The following is a 13,800-nucleotide window of genomic DNA, read 5'->3' as shown; positions in this document are numbered from 1 at the left end:
ACTTCTTTTTTTGTTTTGTTTTCCTGATAAAAGTATTTTATTATTTTCCAGTTACATGTAAAGATAGTTTTCAACATTGGTTTATATAAGATTTCCAATTTCAAATTTTTTTCCCTCCCTCCCCTCCCTCTCCTAGACAGCAGGTAATCTCATATAGGTTTTATATATATATATATATATATAAAATATATATATAAAACATTAAACATATTTCTGCATTAGTCATGTTATAAGAGACGAATCAGAGCAAAAAAGGAAAAACCTCAAAAAATAAAAACAACAGCACCAAAAACAAAAGAAATAGTATGGTTCAATCAGCATCCATATTCTACAGTTTTTCTTTTTTTTTCCCCTGGATTTAGAGGACCTTTTCCATCATGAGTCCTTTGGAACTTTCTTGTGCCGTTGTATTGGTGAGAAGAATCTAATCTATCACAGTTGATCAACACATAATGTTGATGATACTGTGTATAATGTTCTTCTGGTTCTGCTCATCTCACTCATCATTAATTCATGCAAGTCCTTCTAGGTTTCTCTGAACTCCTCCTGCTCATCGTTTCTTATAGCACAATAGAATTCCATTACATTCATATAGCACAACTTGTTCAGTCATTCCCCAATTGATGGGCAACTCCTCAATTTCCAATTCCTTGCCACCACAAAAAGAGCAGCTATAAATATTTTTGTACATGTGGGTCCTTTTCCCTTTTTTATGATCTCTTTGGAAAAAAGACCCAAAAGTGGTATTGCTGGGTCAAAGGGTATGCACAACTTTATAGCTCTTTGGGCATAATTCCAAATTGCTCTCCAGAATGGCTGGATCAGTTCACAGCTCCATTAACAACCCATCATCACTTCTTATAGCACAATGATACTCCATCACAATCATGTGCCACAGCTTGTTCAGCCACTCCTCAGTTGATGAGCATCCCCTCAATTTCCAATTCTTTGCCACCACAAAAAGAGCTGCTATAAATATTTTTGTACATATTGGTCCTTTTCCTTTTTTTTTCTTTGATCTCTTTGGGAGACATGGTAGTGATATGTATTGCTGGGTCAAAGGACCTGCACAGTTTGATAGCCCTTTGGCCATAGTTCTAAATTGGTCTCCAGACTAGTTGTACCAGTTCACTACTCCACCAGCAGTTCATTGGTGTACCTATTTTTCCCCCATCCCTTCTAGGATCTGTCATTTCTGATAGGTGTGAGGTGGTAACTAAGAGTTGTTTTAATTTGCATTTCTCTAACCAACAGTGATTTAGAGTACTTTTTCATATGAGTACAGATAGCTTTGATTTCTTCTTCTGAAAACTACCTATTTATAGCCTTTGACCATTTATCAATTGAGAATAGCACTTTAAAATTTTTTTTATAAATCTGACTCAGTTCTACACTCCATATATATTTGAAAAATGAGGCCTTTATCAGAGAAATTTGCTATAAAATGTTTTGATATTACTTCATTGTCTATGGTACCTCTTAGCATAATGTAGTTTCCCTGATTATCCCTTATAATTAGGTTTGTCTTTGCTTTTCCCTCGTCTGAGATCATGAATGCTACCCCTACCTTTTTTACTTCAGCTGAAGCATATTAGATTTTGCTCCAGCCCTTTATTTTAACTGTGTGTGTGTGTGTGTGTGTCTGTTTCAAATGTGTCCTTGTAAACAGCATATGGTTGGATTCTGGTTTCAAATTCATTCTGCTATCTGCTTATATTTTATTTGTGAACTCATTACATTCACATTCACAGTTATGAGTACTAACTGTGTATTTCCCTCTATCCCATTTTCTTCTGTTTATCCTCTCTTCTTATCTTGTCCCTCCTCAAAAGTCTATTTTGCTTCTAACCACTGCCTCCCTTAATCTGTCCTCCCCTTTATCATTCTCCCCTTTTCTCTTATCCCCTTGCTCTATTTCTTTATTTTTTTTTCTTTATTTTTTTTTTTAGTGAGGCAACTGGGGTTAAGTGACTTGCCCAGGGTCACACAGCTAGTTAAGTGTTAAGTGTCTGAGGCCAGATTTGAACTCAGGTACTCCAGACTCCAGGGTCGGTACTCTATCCACTGCACCACCTAGCTGCCCCCGCTCTATTTCTTTATTGGGTAAGTTACATTTCTATACACAATTGAGTGTAATTAAATATTCTTCACTCTTTCAACCAATTCTGATGAAAGTGAGGTTCACGCATTGCCTACTATGCACCCCCCTATTTTCCTCTCCACTGTAAAAGTTCTTTCTTGTGTATCTCTTTTATGAGAAAATTTTCCCCCTTCTACATCTGGATCCCTCTTTCTCATCCTTTTTTTTTGAGAGCATTCCAACATAATTAACTCACACCTGTGCCCTCTTGTCTATGTAGACTCTTTTTAATTGTCCTAATAATGACAGAGTTCTTAGGAGTTACATGTATTATCTTCCCATATAAGATTATAAGCAGTTAAACTCTAGAGTTATTTATGATTACTCTTTCATGTTCACTTTTTTATATTTTTCTTGAATCTTGTCTTCGAAAGTCAAATTTTCTATTTGACTCTGGTCTTTTCATCAGGAATGTTTTGCTAAATAGGTAATTCTTGGTTGTAATTCTAGTTCCTTTGCCTTCCAGAATATCATATTCCAAGCCCTTCACTTTATTAACATGGAAGACACTAAATCTTGTGTGATCCTGACTGTGGTGCCACAATATTATAATTGTTTCTTTCTGGCTTCTCTTAGACCTAGGAGCTCTGGAATTGGGCTATGATATTCCTGGGAGTTTTCATTTAGTTTTCTTTTAGTGGGAGGTTTCACCTCTTTCAGGAGGTGATGGGTAGATTCTTTCAATTTCTATTATACCCTCTGGATCTAAGATATCATAGATGTTTTCTTTTATAATTTCTCAAAATATGACATATAACCTCTTTCTTTGATCATAACTTTCAGGTAGTCCAATAATTCTTAAATTATTTCTCCTTAATCTATTTTTTCAGGTCAGTTGTTTTTCTATGAGATATTTCACATTTTCTTCTATTTTCCATTCTTTTGACTTGACTTTATTGCTTCTTGATGTCTCATGGAGTCTTTAGCTTCCATTTACCCCCATTCTAATTTTTAAGGAATTCTTTTCTTCAGTGACCTTTTGTACCTTTTTTTCCATTTGGCCAATTCTGCTCTTTTACTTTTTTGGGGGGGGGGGCAATTGGGGTTAAGTGACTTGCCCAGGGTCATACAGCTAGTAAGTGTTAAGTGTCTGAGGCCAGATTTGAATTCCCAAATCCAGGGCCAATGCTCTATCTACTGTGCCACCTAGCTGCCCCCAATTCTGCTTTTTAAGGAGTTCTTCTCTTCAGTGGATTTTTGTGCCTCTTTTACCCTTTGGCCAATTCTGGTTTTTTTAATGTTATTTTCTTCAGTATTTGATGACTCCTTTTGCCAAGCTGTTAATTCTCTTTTCATAATTTTCTTGCATTACTCTCATTTATTTTTCCAATTTTTCCTCTACCACTCATCTTTTTCTTTAACTCTTCCAGGAATTTTTGTTGGGTTTGGGATTAATTAGCATTTTTCTTTGAATTTTTTTGGTAGCTGTTTTCATATTGCTGTCTTCTGAATTTATGTCCTGGTCTTCTCTGTTCCCTACTAGCTTTTTATGGTCAACTTTTTTGTTCTTGTTTGCTCATTTTTCCAGCTTATTTCTTAAATTTGAATTTTATGTTAAAGTTGGGCTCTGCTCACCTTGAGATGGGGAGGCACTGACACAAGCTTCAGAGTTGTTGTTTGTTTTTTTCTTGCTGATGTTTTCAGAGCTACTTCCAGGAGTCTGCAAGTTTTTGGTGCTTCCAAGGTGATGTGATCCACAGAGAGGTGTCACTAATCTTCTGGTCCATGCTCTGGTCTTTACCCAGGGAGGGTCCCTGATCTCCTGCACCTGCACACACAAGAGCTCCTCTTTGTCTTGAAATTGTAGCCAGGCACCCTGCTTCCCTTATGAATGACCACCAGCACCACTCTCCAACCTAGAACTGTGACCCAAAATTGAGTATAGGCAGTAGTTTCCAATCAGCACCAGTTGTACCCAGTGCCCACAAAGGATCCCCTGTAATCTCTTTCCGAGCAGTTGTCTGACCTCCTTTCCATCTCTAAGCTGAGAGCTCCTGACACTGCTGCTGTGGATGCTGTTGCTGCCATTATATGTGGGGACTCCAGACAGGCTCCACTTTGGTACCAAAGACATTTCCTGCCAACATCTTGTTTCCTTAAGCTGCAAAAATGTCTCATCCTGACCTTTTGTTGGCTCTGCTGCTCCAAAATTTAATTTGTGATATTTTAGAGTTGTTTGGAGGGGAATGTTGGAAGAATTCAGTTGAGTGACTACCCCTAATTTACCATCTTGGCTCTTCCCTGGTATTTAATTTCTAGATAAACTCTTCCTGTGCCTCCATTCCACCCTCCACTGAACTACCAAGGTGATTTTTTTAAAGCACAGGTCTGCATGTTACCCCTCCTAGGAATTCCCTCTAGAATCAAATATAAATTCCTCTGTTTGGCACTTAAAACTCTTTATCACCTGACCACTTTCTAGTCTTCTCACACACAGCTCTCTCCCACACACACTCTGCCTACACTGGCCCCACTTGCAATTAATCAAACATGACACTCTTTTCTCCATCTCTAAGCCATCGCATTAACTGTTTTCTACACCTGGAATGTTCTGTCCCCACATGTCTACCTCTTAAGTTCTCCTGGCTTCTTTCTAGACTTAGCCTAAATCTACTAGAGCCCTCTACATGTACTCCCAGTCGTTAATGCCTTTCAGATTATCTTCATCAACTCTATAAATATAGTACATACAACCAATTATTTACATGTTATTTCCACCATTAGAATATGATGAGTTCCTCGAGAATTTTGCCTCTTTTTGTACACCCAGGACTTAGCACAGAGGCTGGCACATAGTAATTCCTTAATAAATGCTTGTTGACTAAACTCAACCAAGACATGAATTATATAACTGTGATGGAAATCAATGAAGAACAAATGCAATAAGAGAAAATAAATCTGCTTTCTAGCCAACATGCTATTAGAATAATACATTCAAAATACAGCTTAAGAATTCCCACCCAAAAGCAATAGGCACAACAATATAAGAACCAATCTACATTATATTTTTATTACCTTATCCATGATATCTACATGTCTAGGAACTCTAAAACAATTTTACCACAGATAGAATAAACAAACTGTCAATATGGAAGGATAATTAAAATTGTAGGCAGGTAGAATAATCCAATGATAGAACTTCTAAAAAGCATCCTCTAGCACCGGCCATAGATTCAGGAGGACCTGAGTTCAAATCAAATCTGGCCTTAGACACTTGACACTTACTAGATGTGTGACAATGGGCAAGTCACTTAACCCTCACTGCCCTAAAAAAAAAAAAAAAAAAGCATCCTCTACAAGTAGAAATATTATATATATATATATATATATATATATATATATATATATAAAATAGAGTAATCTACATGTACTGAAGATAACTTCCTTAGGATGTCTGGAGCCTTTCAGGTTATGGTAGTCTACTAACAAAATGAAGAAATCCAGAACAATTATAAAACAAATATTAGTGTTAAATATTTGTTCTTATGGAAAACTGTTGTTAGATTTTGAATCTGAGAACCTAGGTTTGAATCCTTTCTTTATGACCTCTGAAAACACTGGACAAGCCTTTCACCTCACTTACCTCAGTTTCCTCATCATAATTAAGGGTGTTTGGCTAGATGATCTTTTGGCAGTCCCTTCCAGATCTATATAATCCTATGATCACACAGTTTCATGGGGGTAAAGAAAAGTTACCCAATCCCAAGAACTTAAAATTATATTCTAAGAACTAGAAGGGTCTCCAAAGTAATTTAATGCAAGCCATACTCAAAGGCCAACCTATACTTGAAATATTAATAACTTCTAAAATGTCCAGAAAAGTCGATTGTACAGCTAGCTTCTATTTAAAGATTTCCAGTAGCTGGAACCTCATTACATACCCAAGGAGAATTCAAACTCATTATATCCTGAAAAGAACTTATCTTTCCCCAGAAACCTACTCCACCAGTGAACCCAGGTTCTTGGGTTCACAAAGTCAACATTCTCCTCAATTCTTCCTGTAACATTATCTTTCATATGTATCCCTCTCACTACTCATTCAGCCACCACATTAGTTCAAGCCCTCATCTTCTCTTGCCCAGACTAATGTAATTAATGGCCCCCTAATTGGTCTCCCTGACTTGCCTCCCTCCACTCCAATCCATCCTCCACACTGCTGTCAAAGTGACTTTCCTTAAGCACAAGTCTAACTATGTTAGGAAGAAAAATTTTATTTATATTTTCTCTACAAAGGAGAATGATATGATCTTCACAAAATAAATGAAGATATGATAAAAGAACATCTACTTAATAAACTCCAGTGCTTCTAGGATAAAATATAAATTTCTTTACTGGTCTATTAAGGCCCTTCAGAACACGGTTCCAGTCAATCTTTACAAAATCATTACATGTTACTTCTCTTCTCACATTTTTACACTGGATCATAGTCTAGCCAAACTGGCCATCTCTCTGTTCCTAACAGAGAGCACTCTCTTTCTTCTCTGTGCCTTTCCACCAGCTCTCTCCCATGCCAGAGCTACATACCCTCCTCACCTCTCAGCCTCAGAGAATCCCATATTTCTTCAAGCCTAAGGTCAGACACCACCTTCTCAGAAAGCCTCTTCAGATTCCCCAACTGCTAATATCCCCTCTCTCCCCAGCTACTTTGTATTTAACCACCTTATAATGTGTTTGTATCTCTACTGTCTACACACATTTATTCTGTACATCCTCATATGTAGATATTTTCTCCTCAAATTAAGAGCAGGGACATTTTCTTTTTTTGGCCTATCAGTTCCTTGCTTAGTGCCTGATACATAGTAGGTACTTAATAAACACTTGTTGATTTGCTGATTGATGATGAAGGCAACCCATTCCACTTTTAGTCAGCAATAAATATTATGAAGTTTTTCCTTATCCTGAGTCAAAACCTGCTTCTCTTTAACTTCTAGCTATTGGGACTAATTTTGACTCCTGGGGCCAAGTAAAATAAATCTAATAAATCTTTCAAAATCTGAAGCCAAACTATCTTATTCCTTCTAAATTTTCTCTTTTACCAATTAAACATCTGTAGTTCTTCCAAATAACCTTTATATGGTTTGGTTCCAAGTTAATTCACCATCAAGGTCATCTTTTAGAAGATAAATTCTATTTCTATCCTGAAATGCTTAGTTCAGGTTCCTAGAACTGATAGGACAAAATTCCAGATAGTCCAACTAAAGCATAATACATGGATAGAGTTATCATTCTCCTCATTTGGGGACTATATTCCTAATCATTTGATCTAAGATCGCATTAAGTGTTGCAGTAGCCATGTAGCTCTGTTCATTAGTATTGGGCTTACAATACACTAAAACCTTATCCTGATTCCTTTCACATGCACTGAAATATAGCCACATATTCTCCCATACTTCTCTTATGAAGACTTAAAATCCACATGCAGAACTTTACCCTTATCCCTTTTCAACTCCCCCCCACTTGCCCCACTTGCCCCACTTGTTCTATAATCCAAAATCTCTCCGGACTCTGATTCTGTTCACCCAACACATTAACTATCTGTCCTAGATTCCTGTCATCTTCCAATTAAAAATTCAATACATTTTATGACTTCTTCCAAGTTGCTGATAAAAATGCTGACCAGAATATAGCTAATGACATCATCTTGAATTTCTCTGCTAGTGATCTTCCTTTAGATTGACTAATTCATTAACATTAGGCAACCCATTTGGTACAGTCATTCAACCAGCTCAGTACCCATACAACTGCTTTTGCCGCTTACTACCAGTGTGACTATTACCAAAGGAGATAATATTTGTAAAGCATTTTGCAAATATTAAAGCCTTACATAAATGTTAGCTATTATTAGCTATTATTACTACCATCTACTTCATATTTCTCTGCTTTGTCCATAAGGATATCTGAAGCCACTTTGTCAAATACATAACTAAAATCCAGGCATGTTAGGCCTATAGAATTCCTCAATCTCCAATCTAATAATCCTGTCAAAAAAAAGGAAATAGGGGACAGCTAGGTGGCACAGTGGATAAAGCACTGGCCCTGGATTCAGGAGTACCTGAGTTCAAATCCAGCCTCAGACATTTGACACTTACTAGCTGTGTAACCCTGGGCAAGTCACTTAACCCCCACTGCCCCACAAAAAAATTAAAAAAAAAAAAAGGAAATAAACTTGGCTTGTTTTTCATGAATTGTAGCAGGCTTACAGTGATTCCCACTTCCCTTTTCAAATGCTGACAAATCTTTCTTTGAATAATGTATTCTAGGGGGCAGCTAGGTGGCGCAGTGGATGGAGTACCGGTCCTGGAGTCAGGAGTACCTGAGTTCAAATCTGGCCTCAGATACTTAATACTTACTAGCCGTGTGACCCTGGGCAAGTCACTTAACCCCAACTGCCTCACTTTAAAAAAAAATCTTTTTTTAAATAATGTATTCTAGGATCTTACAATGAATCAATGTCAAGCTCAATATCATACTGTTTGAGAAATTGACCTTCTTCCTCTTCGCAGAGGCCTACCTCGATTAACAGGCTTGAAGACTTGCAATGTGACCCGACTTTGGCCCTCCTAAGGCCTCAGGAGCCTATAAAGAATATCTTTCAATAAATTTCATTTGGATAGGTAAGTTTTATAGGGGAGCTCTTTTTCCCATTCCCATGTTTGAACACTAGTTTATCACACAAGAAAAAAAAATATATTCTTTTAGCACAGTGTTGTATAGTCCGGCAGAACATGACCAACATGATTTGTCACCTAGTGCTTGGTTTATGGTCCTTATGATACTTACGATACGTACATGGATATATTTGCTTCTTAGAATTCTGTTAACTGAAAGTACTGTCCTTCCCTTCAGGGAACCTGAATTGATTTATAATATTTACACAAGAAAAATTTACTGCTATAATTGAGGTCACTTTCCCTAAGGTGGCCCCTTTCTGTATTGGAATTTTATTCTCTGCTCCCTATAGAATATGAATGAGCATTGTAAAATTCCAAGAGAAAATTCTATAAGCAACTGCATCCTAACTTGAGAAAACAAACTAACATCCCCCTGGCAATGGGCAAGCAATTTCAAGGTTCTCTCTCCAATATAGGAAGGCTCAAGCCCATATAATTGGTTACAAATCTGTAGAACTGTGTGGTTGTGTTTCCTGCTTTCTTTTGTTAGGATAGCTACAACCAACCAAGAAGGTCTCCCTTGTCTTCCCATTATAGCTATTATAGATAAGTGTGCAACCACCCCCAAATAGCCCCATAGTACCTGGGATCACTGATAAGATAAACCACATCCCTCTTATTGCCCTGCCTTAAGTGGGAGAAAAGGGAGATAGAAGTATTCTTTTTTTTTTTTTTTTTTAGTGAGGCAATTGGGGTTAAGTGACTTGCCCAGATTCACACAGCTAGTAAGTGTTAAGTGTCTGAGGCCGGATTTGAACTCAGGTACTCCTGATTCCAGAGCCGGTGTTCTATCCACTGCGCCACCTAGCTGCCCCTAGAAGAAGTATTCTAACCCTATGAGTCTTATCACTTCAAACAATTTTTATACTCAAAAATCCCAAAGTATAGATGTGAAATAGAAGATAGGGGCAGCTAGGTGGCACAGTGGATAAAGCACTGGCCTTGGATTCAGGAGGACCTGAGTTTAAATGCAGCCTCAGACACTTGACACTTAACTAGCTGTGTGACCCTGGGCAAGTCACTTAACCCTCACTGCCCTGCCAAAAAAAAAAAAAAGAAGAAGAAGAAGAAAGAAAGAAATGGAAGGTAACTGGTAACACTTTGCTCCCTTCCAATTGCCATGCTGGAACCTTGGGAAAGAAGGGAGCATCCCACCTAACAGATATCAGAAATAACACCTTTTCTGTATAAAAAAAGGCTGGAAAGTCCTCTCCAAAGCTGCCACAATCAAGTTGGACACTAATTTGCAAGACCATGGTCAATCTCTACTTCCCCTCATCAGTTCTCCTAAAGTCTTGGTTGATCATAGAAAATATGCTTTAATAAAATTCTTTTGGACACCTAAAACTTATACATGAGTTTTTCCCTTCTTTTCCTAATACATACATTGAATTGGAGAAGCCATTGCTGCCAAATGTAGGAAGTAAAATGGGAAGATCACTTCTTTTCTTTCAACTTAAATTCTTTTTCTTATCAATTTAAAGTAATACTAAAGCAACTTTCCTTTTTCCCCACCATAATGAAATCTCTTCTCACTGAAGCAGATCCCACACAGAAAAATACAAATGACAATATGAAATGTGAGAAATTCAAGAAGTAGCATTTTTACCTATTTTGTTTACTTTTACATACAAAACAAATAGCAAAAATACAGTTTTAAGTTAAAATTCTACATGAATAATGTACTTTAATGTTCACTAAACCTTTACAAGCCCAAATGAAATTATTTCAAATTGTACTACTCAAAATCTATTGTCACTATTCCAAAGTTAAATAAAGAAAATGTGGCCCATCGATCTAAATCTTCAGAACTTTAGGAAGTATCTTACCTGTTGGTTGGTGTGGTAAAGGAAAAAGAAAGAAGTTGATTCCAGAATGGGTCATTCTCAGAGATAGATTCAGTTCCAGATAATCTTTTTAAATACTCATTTTCTGAAAGATCATTAATGCTGCTGCTGTTTGCTCCCATCTTTTGATCTGGTAGATAAATCTCTCTTAAACCTTCATTTCTTCAAGAAAACCTACAAATTAAGGAAATAAATTTTAAACATATTTTAGAAAAACTAGCATAATTAACTTACTCAGAAAATACATTAAAATTTCCCAGGTTGGGGCAGTTAGGTGGCAAAGCGGATAGAGCACCGGCCCTGGATTCAGGAAGACATGAGTTCAAATCTGCCCTGAGATGCTTGATACTTACTAGCTGTGTGACCCTGGGCAGGTCACTTAACCCTCATTGCCCCGCAAAAAAAATAAATAAATAAAATAAAAATTTCCCAGGTAAAATTAAAGTGTATCTCCTCTTTGATAAGATAGATAAAATAAGAGATCAGATATCAAAATTTTAAAATCTTTCCTAACAAACAGCAATGAGGAATCAGGAACAGAGATGAGAGCTGCAAGAAAATAATGGGCTTTGCTAACTGCCAAAGGCCCGAGCTGGGATTCATTTGGACTGATTGGATCGACTGAGAATTGACTGACTTTGATGATGAATGTACTTGAAGTTGACTTGATTGAAACCACACCTGCCTGACTCTGAAGAGGGTGTGTTCTCAGAGACTGTGGACTTTGACCTCAACATGGACCATCCTCAAGTCCAGTGAATCAATGGACTCGAATGCTACCAGCCAATTAGCTTGGGGAGATGTGTAGTGAAGGTGGCTCTTTCTCTTCTCTCTCCCCTACATCCTAACTAGGCTTTCCTATCTTTCTGACCCAGGTGTACTCTTTTTACTAATACCTGGTATGCTTTAATAAATGCTTAATGCCCCAAACGGGTGCTAAAGCTTCTAGTTTATAAGTAACCCTTAGCTAATTTTCCCTACACTTGGGACTTGAGTAAGGCAACCACACATTTAACTTTACTCATCACAGAGTGATGCTGCACGCACTACAGGTGGAATTTCATTGTTCAAAGAATGGTTTCTATGAAGCAGCCTCTTGAAGACAAATTTGTGTATGCCAATTAATGACTCCTTTATGAAAAAAAGATTTTTTGTATTAAAGTCAACCATGTTTTCACACAAACAAACAAAACTTCATAACAGAGAATCAAGGAAACCTAAGTGCAAAGAGAGTAAAGGAAAAAAACAGTACCTGTTGTGAGGAACCATTCACCAGCTGGCTGGTGAGTGGAGTAAGATTACTCCCTACAGCCTCAACTCCCTTCATCTTTCAGTAAGGAAGGTAGATGGTACTTCCCTCTCATTCTCCTACCTATCCTTTCCATTCTTCTTCTTCTTTTTTTTTTTTTGCACAGGGCAATGAGGGTTAAGTGATTTGCTTAGGGTCACACAGCTACTAAGTGTCAAGTAGTGTCTGAGGCCGAATTTGAACACAGGTCCTCCTGAATCCAAGGCCAGTGTTTTATCCACTATACCACCTAGCTGCCCCCCCATTTTCCCTTTTCCCTCTCTTCTTCTCCCTCATATATAACTTCTTTTTCCTTCCCTTTCTCAAGAAGGTTGAACTTGCCTCACTTAGATGCACATAAAAATGCTAACTAAATTGTATCGAATTTTTCCTTTTGAAGGGGAACCAAAGGACACTGATGGGACACATAGTTACTGGAAAAACAAATAATAGGGTTTGTACAACTGGCCATTGGTAACTGATCAAGAATTTAACCCTATTCTAAAGTGTTAGGAACCTAGAAGTAAGACTGAGTTTGAAGATAAATTATATGCTTCAGCTGTGCCATTCAATCAGAAATTATTACCACATCCTACATAAAAGGAAGCAAATGTGGAGGAGATATACCAGTGTTGAGGTCTTGGTCTTTTTAATAGTCACATCTACATTTTAGTTTCCATTTAATTACATCTTCATACCATAAGTCCCCTTCTCTGACATCTTAGAATGTTGAATAGTGTCACTATAAGGCATCCACTTATTAATATTCATCATAAATAAGTAATAATGTACAATAATTATCTATATTTCAGATATAGCATGACCAACAAAGAATAGCAGTAATACTAATTTTTTTCACATATCATTGAACTATTTGGATGATTCCATGTCTAGCCCTCTAATCGTATCCCAAAGGTATAGCTGAAACTATACCATGACCCCCATCTATTTTCAGATATAACCAAAAACAAAAAGCCAATTCCATTATGCCACTGATGAGACCCTACATAGGATAGAAATAAAGGAAGCACACCTGATCAAAAGTGCCATGAACCAACTCCTTTCTGTTCCCAAGGAGAGGAGATATTTTAACAATGAAATACCCCTTCTTCTAGCTTAATAGACACAGAGCTTCCCAAAGATGGTCCAAGATTTAAGGATCTAGTTTTGTGTATGTCAAAGACTGAGCTTTGGCTGTTTTGTGAAACCTATGGACCCCTTCTCAGAATAAATTTTTAATTTCATAAAACAAAATATATAAGATTACAAAGGAAATCAATTAACATAGGAATGGTTATAAAATTTGTTTAAGTTCACAGACCTCAGATTAAGATCTCCTCTTGGTCCATGTCAAAGACACCCAAAACACTCTAGTTATTTGCCATATAAGAGGAACTTAGCAATCACCAACATTACTTTGATTGTGACTTTCAAGACAAAAGTGGCAAAGGGGCAGCTAGGTGGCACAGTGGATAGAGCGCCAGACCTGGAGTCAGGAGTACCTGAGTTCAAATCCGGCCTCAGACACATAACACTTACTAGCTGTGTGACCCTGGGCAAGTCACTTAACCCCAACTGCCTCACTTAAAAAAAAAAAAGTGGCAAGCTACTATTGGATACCAATTGTCAGATCACATTAAGTTGGCATATGAGACAAGATAAAAGAGAATCAATGTGAACTTCCCAAAGGGATAGGAGTCATTTTCCTTCAAACAAATTTGCTAGGGAATTTTTATCAACTGCAGATAAATGTATAATTCCTCATAATGTAGAGGTGACTCTGGGGTTCTTGAAGGCTATGTCAACAAAGCACAAACATTGGGGCAGGTCCCACACCAAGCTGAAAAGGCTTCC

The 13,800-nt window shown here is 37.4% G+C and overlaps 1 protein-coding gene across 1 annotated transcript in view; it reads right to left on the bottom strand.

The window, feature by feature from the left end:
• DYM (dymeclin) overlaps positions 1 to 13,800 on the bottom strand; it is a 613,994-nt gene that overhangs the window by 573,984 nt on the left and 26,210 nt on the right. The window contains 1 exon segment of the mRNA XM_043964852.1: positions 10,641 to 10,832. Within this exon segment, the coding sequence (XP_043820787.1) occupies positions 10,641 to 10,780 (140 nt within the window). The 5' untranslated portion in view covers positions 10,781 to 10,832.

This window comes from Dromiciops gliroides, chromosome 1 (assembly GCF_019393635.1).
Source record: "Dromiciops gliroides isolate mDroGli1 chromosome 1, mDroGli1.pri, whole genome shotgun sequence".
NCBI lineage: Eukaryota > Metazoa > Chordata > Mammalia > Microbiotheria > Microbiotheriidae > Dromiciops > Dromiciops gliroides.
The sequence above is the reverse complement of the archived record's forward strand: the minus strand, read 5'-3'. Positions and strand labels throughout refer to the sequence as shown.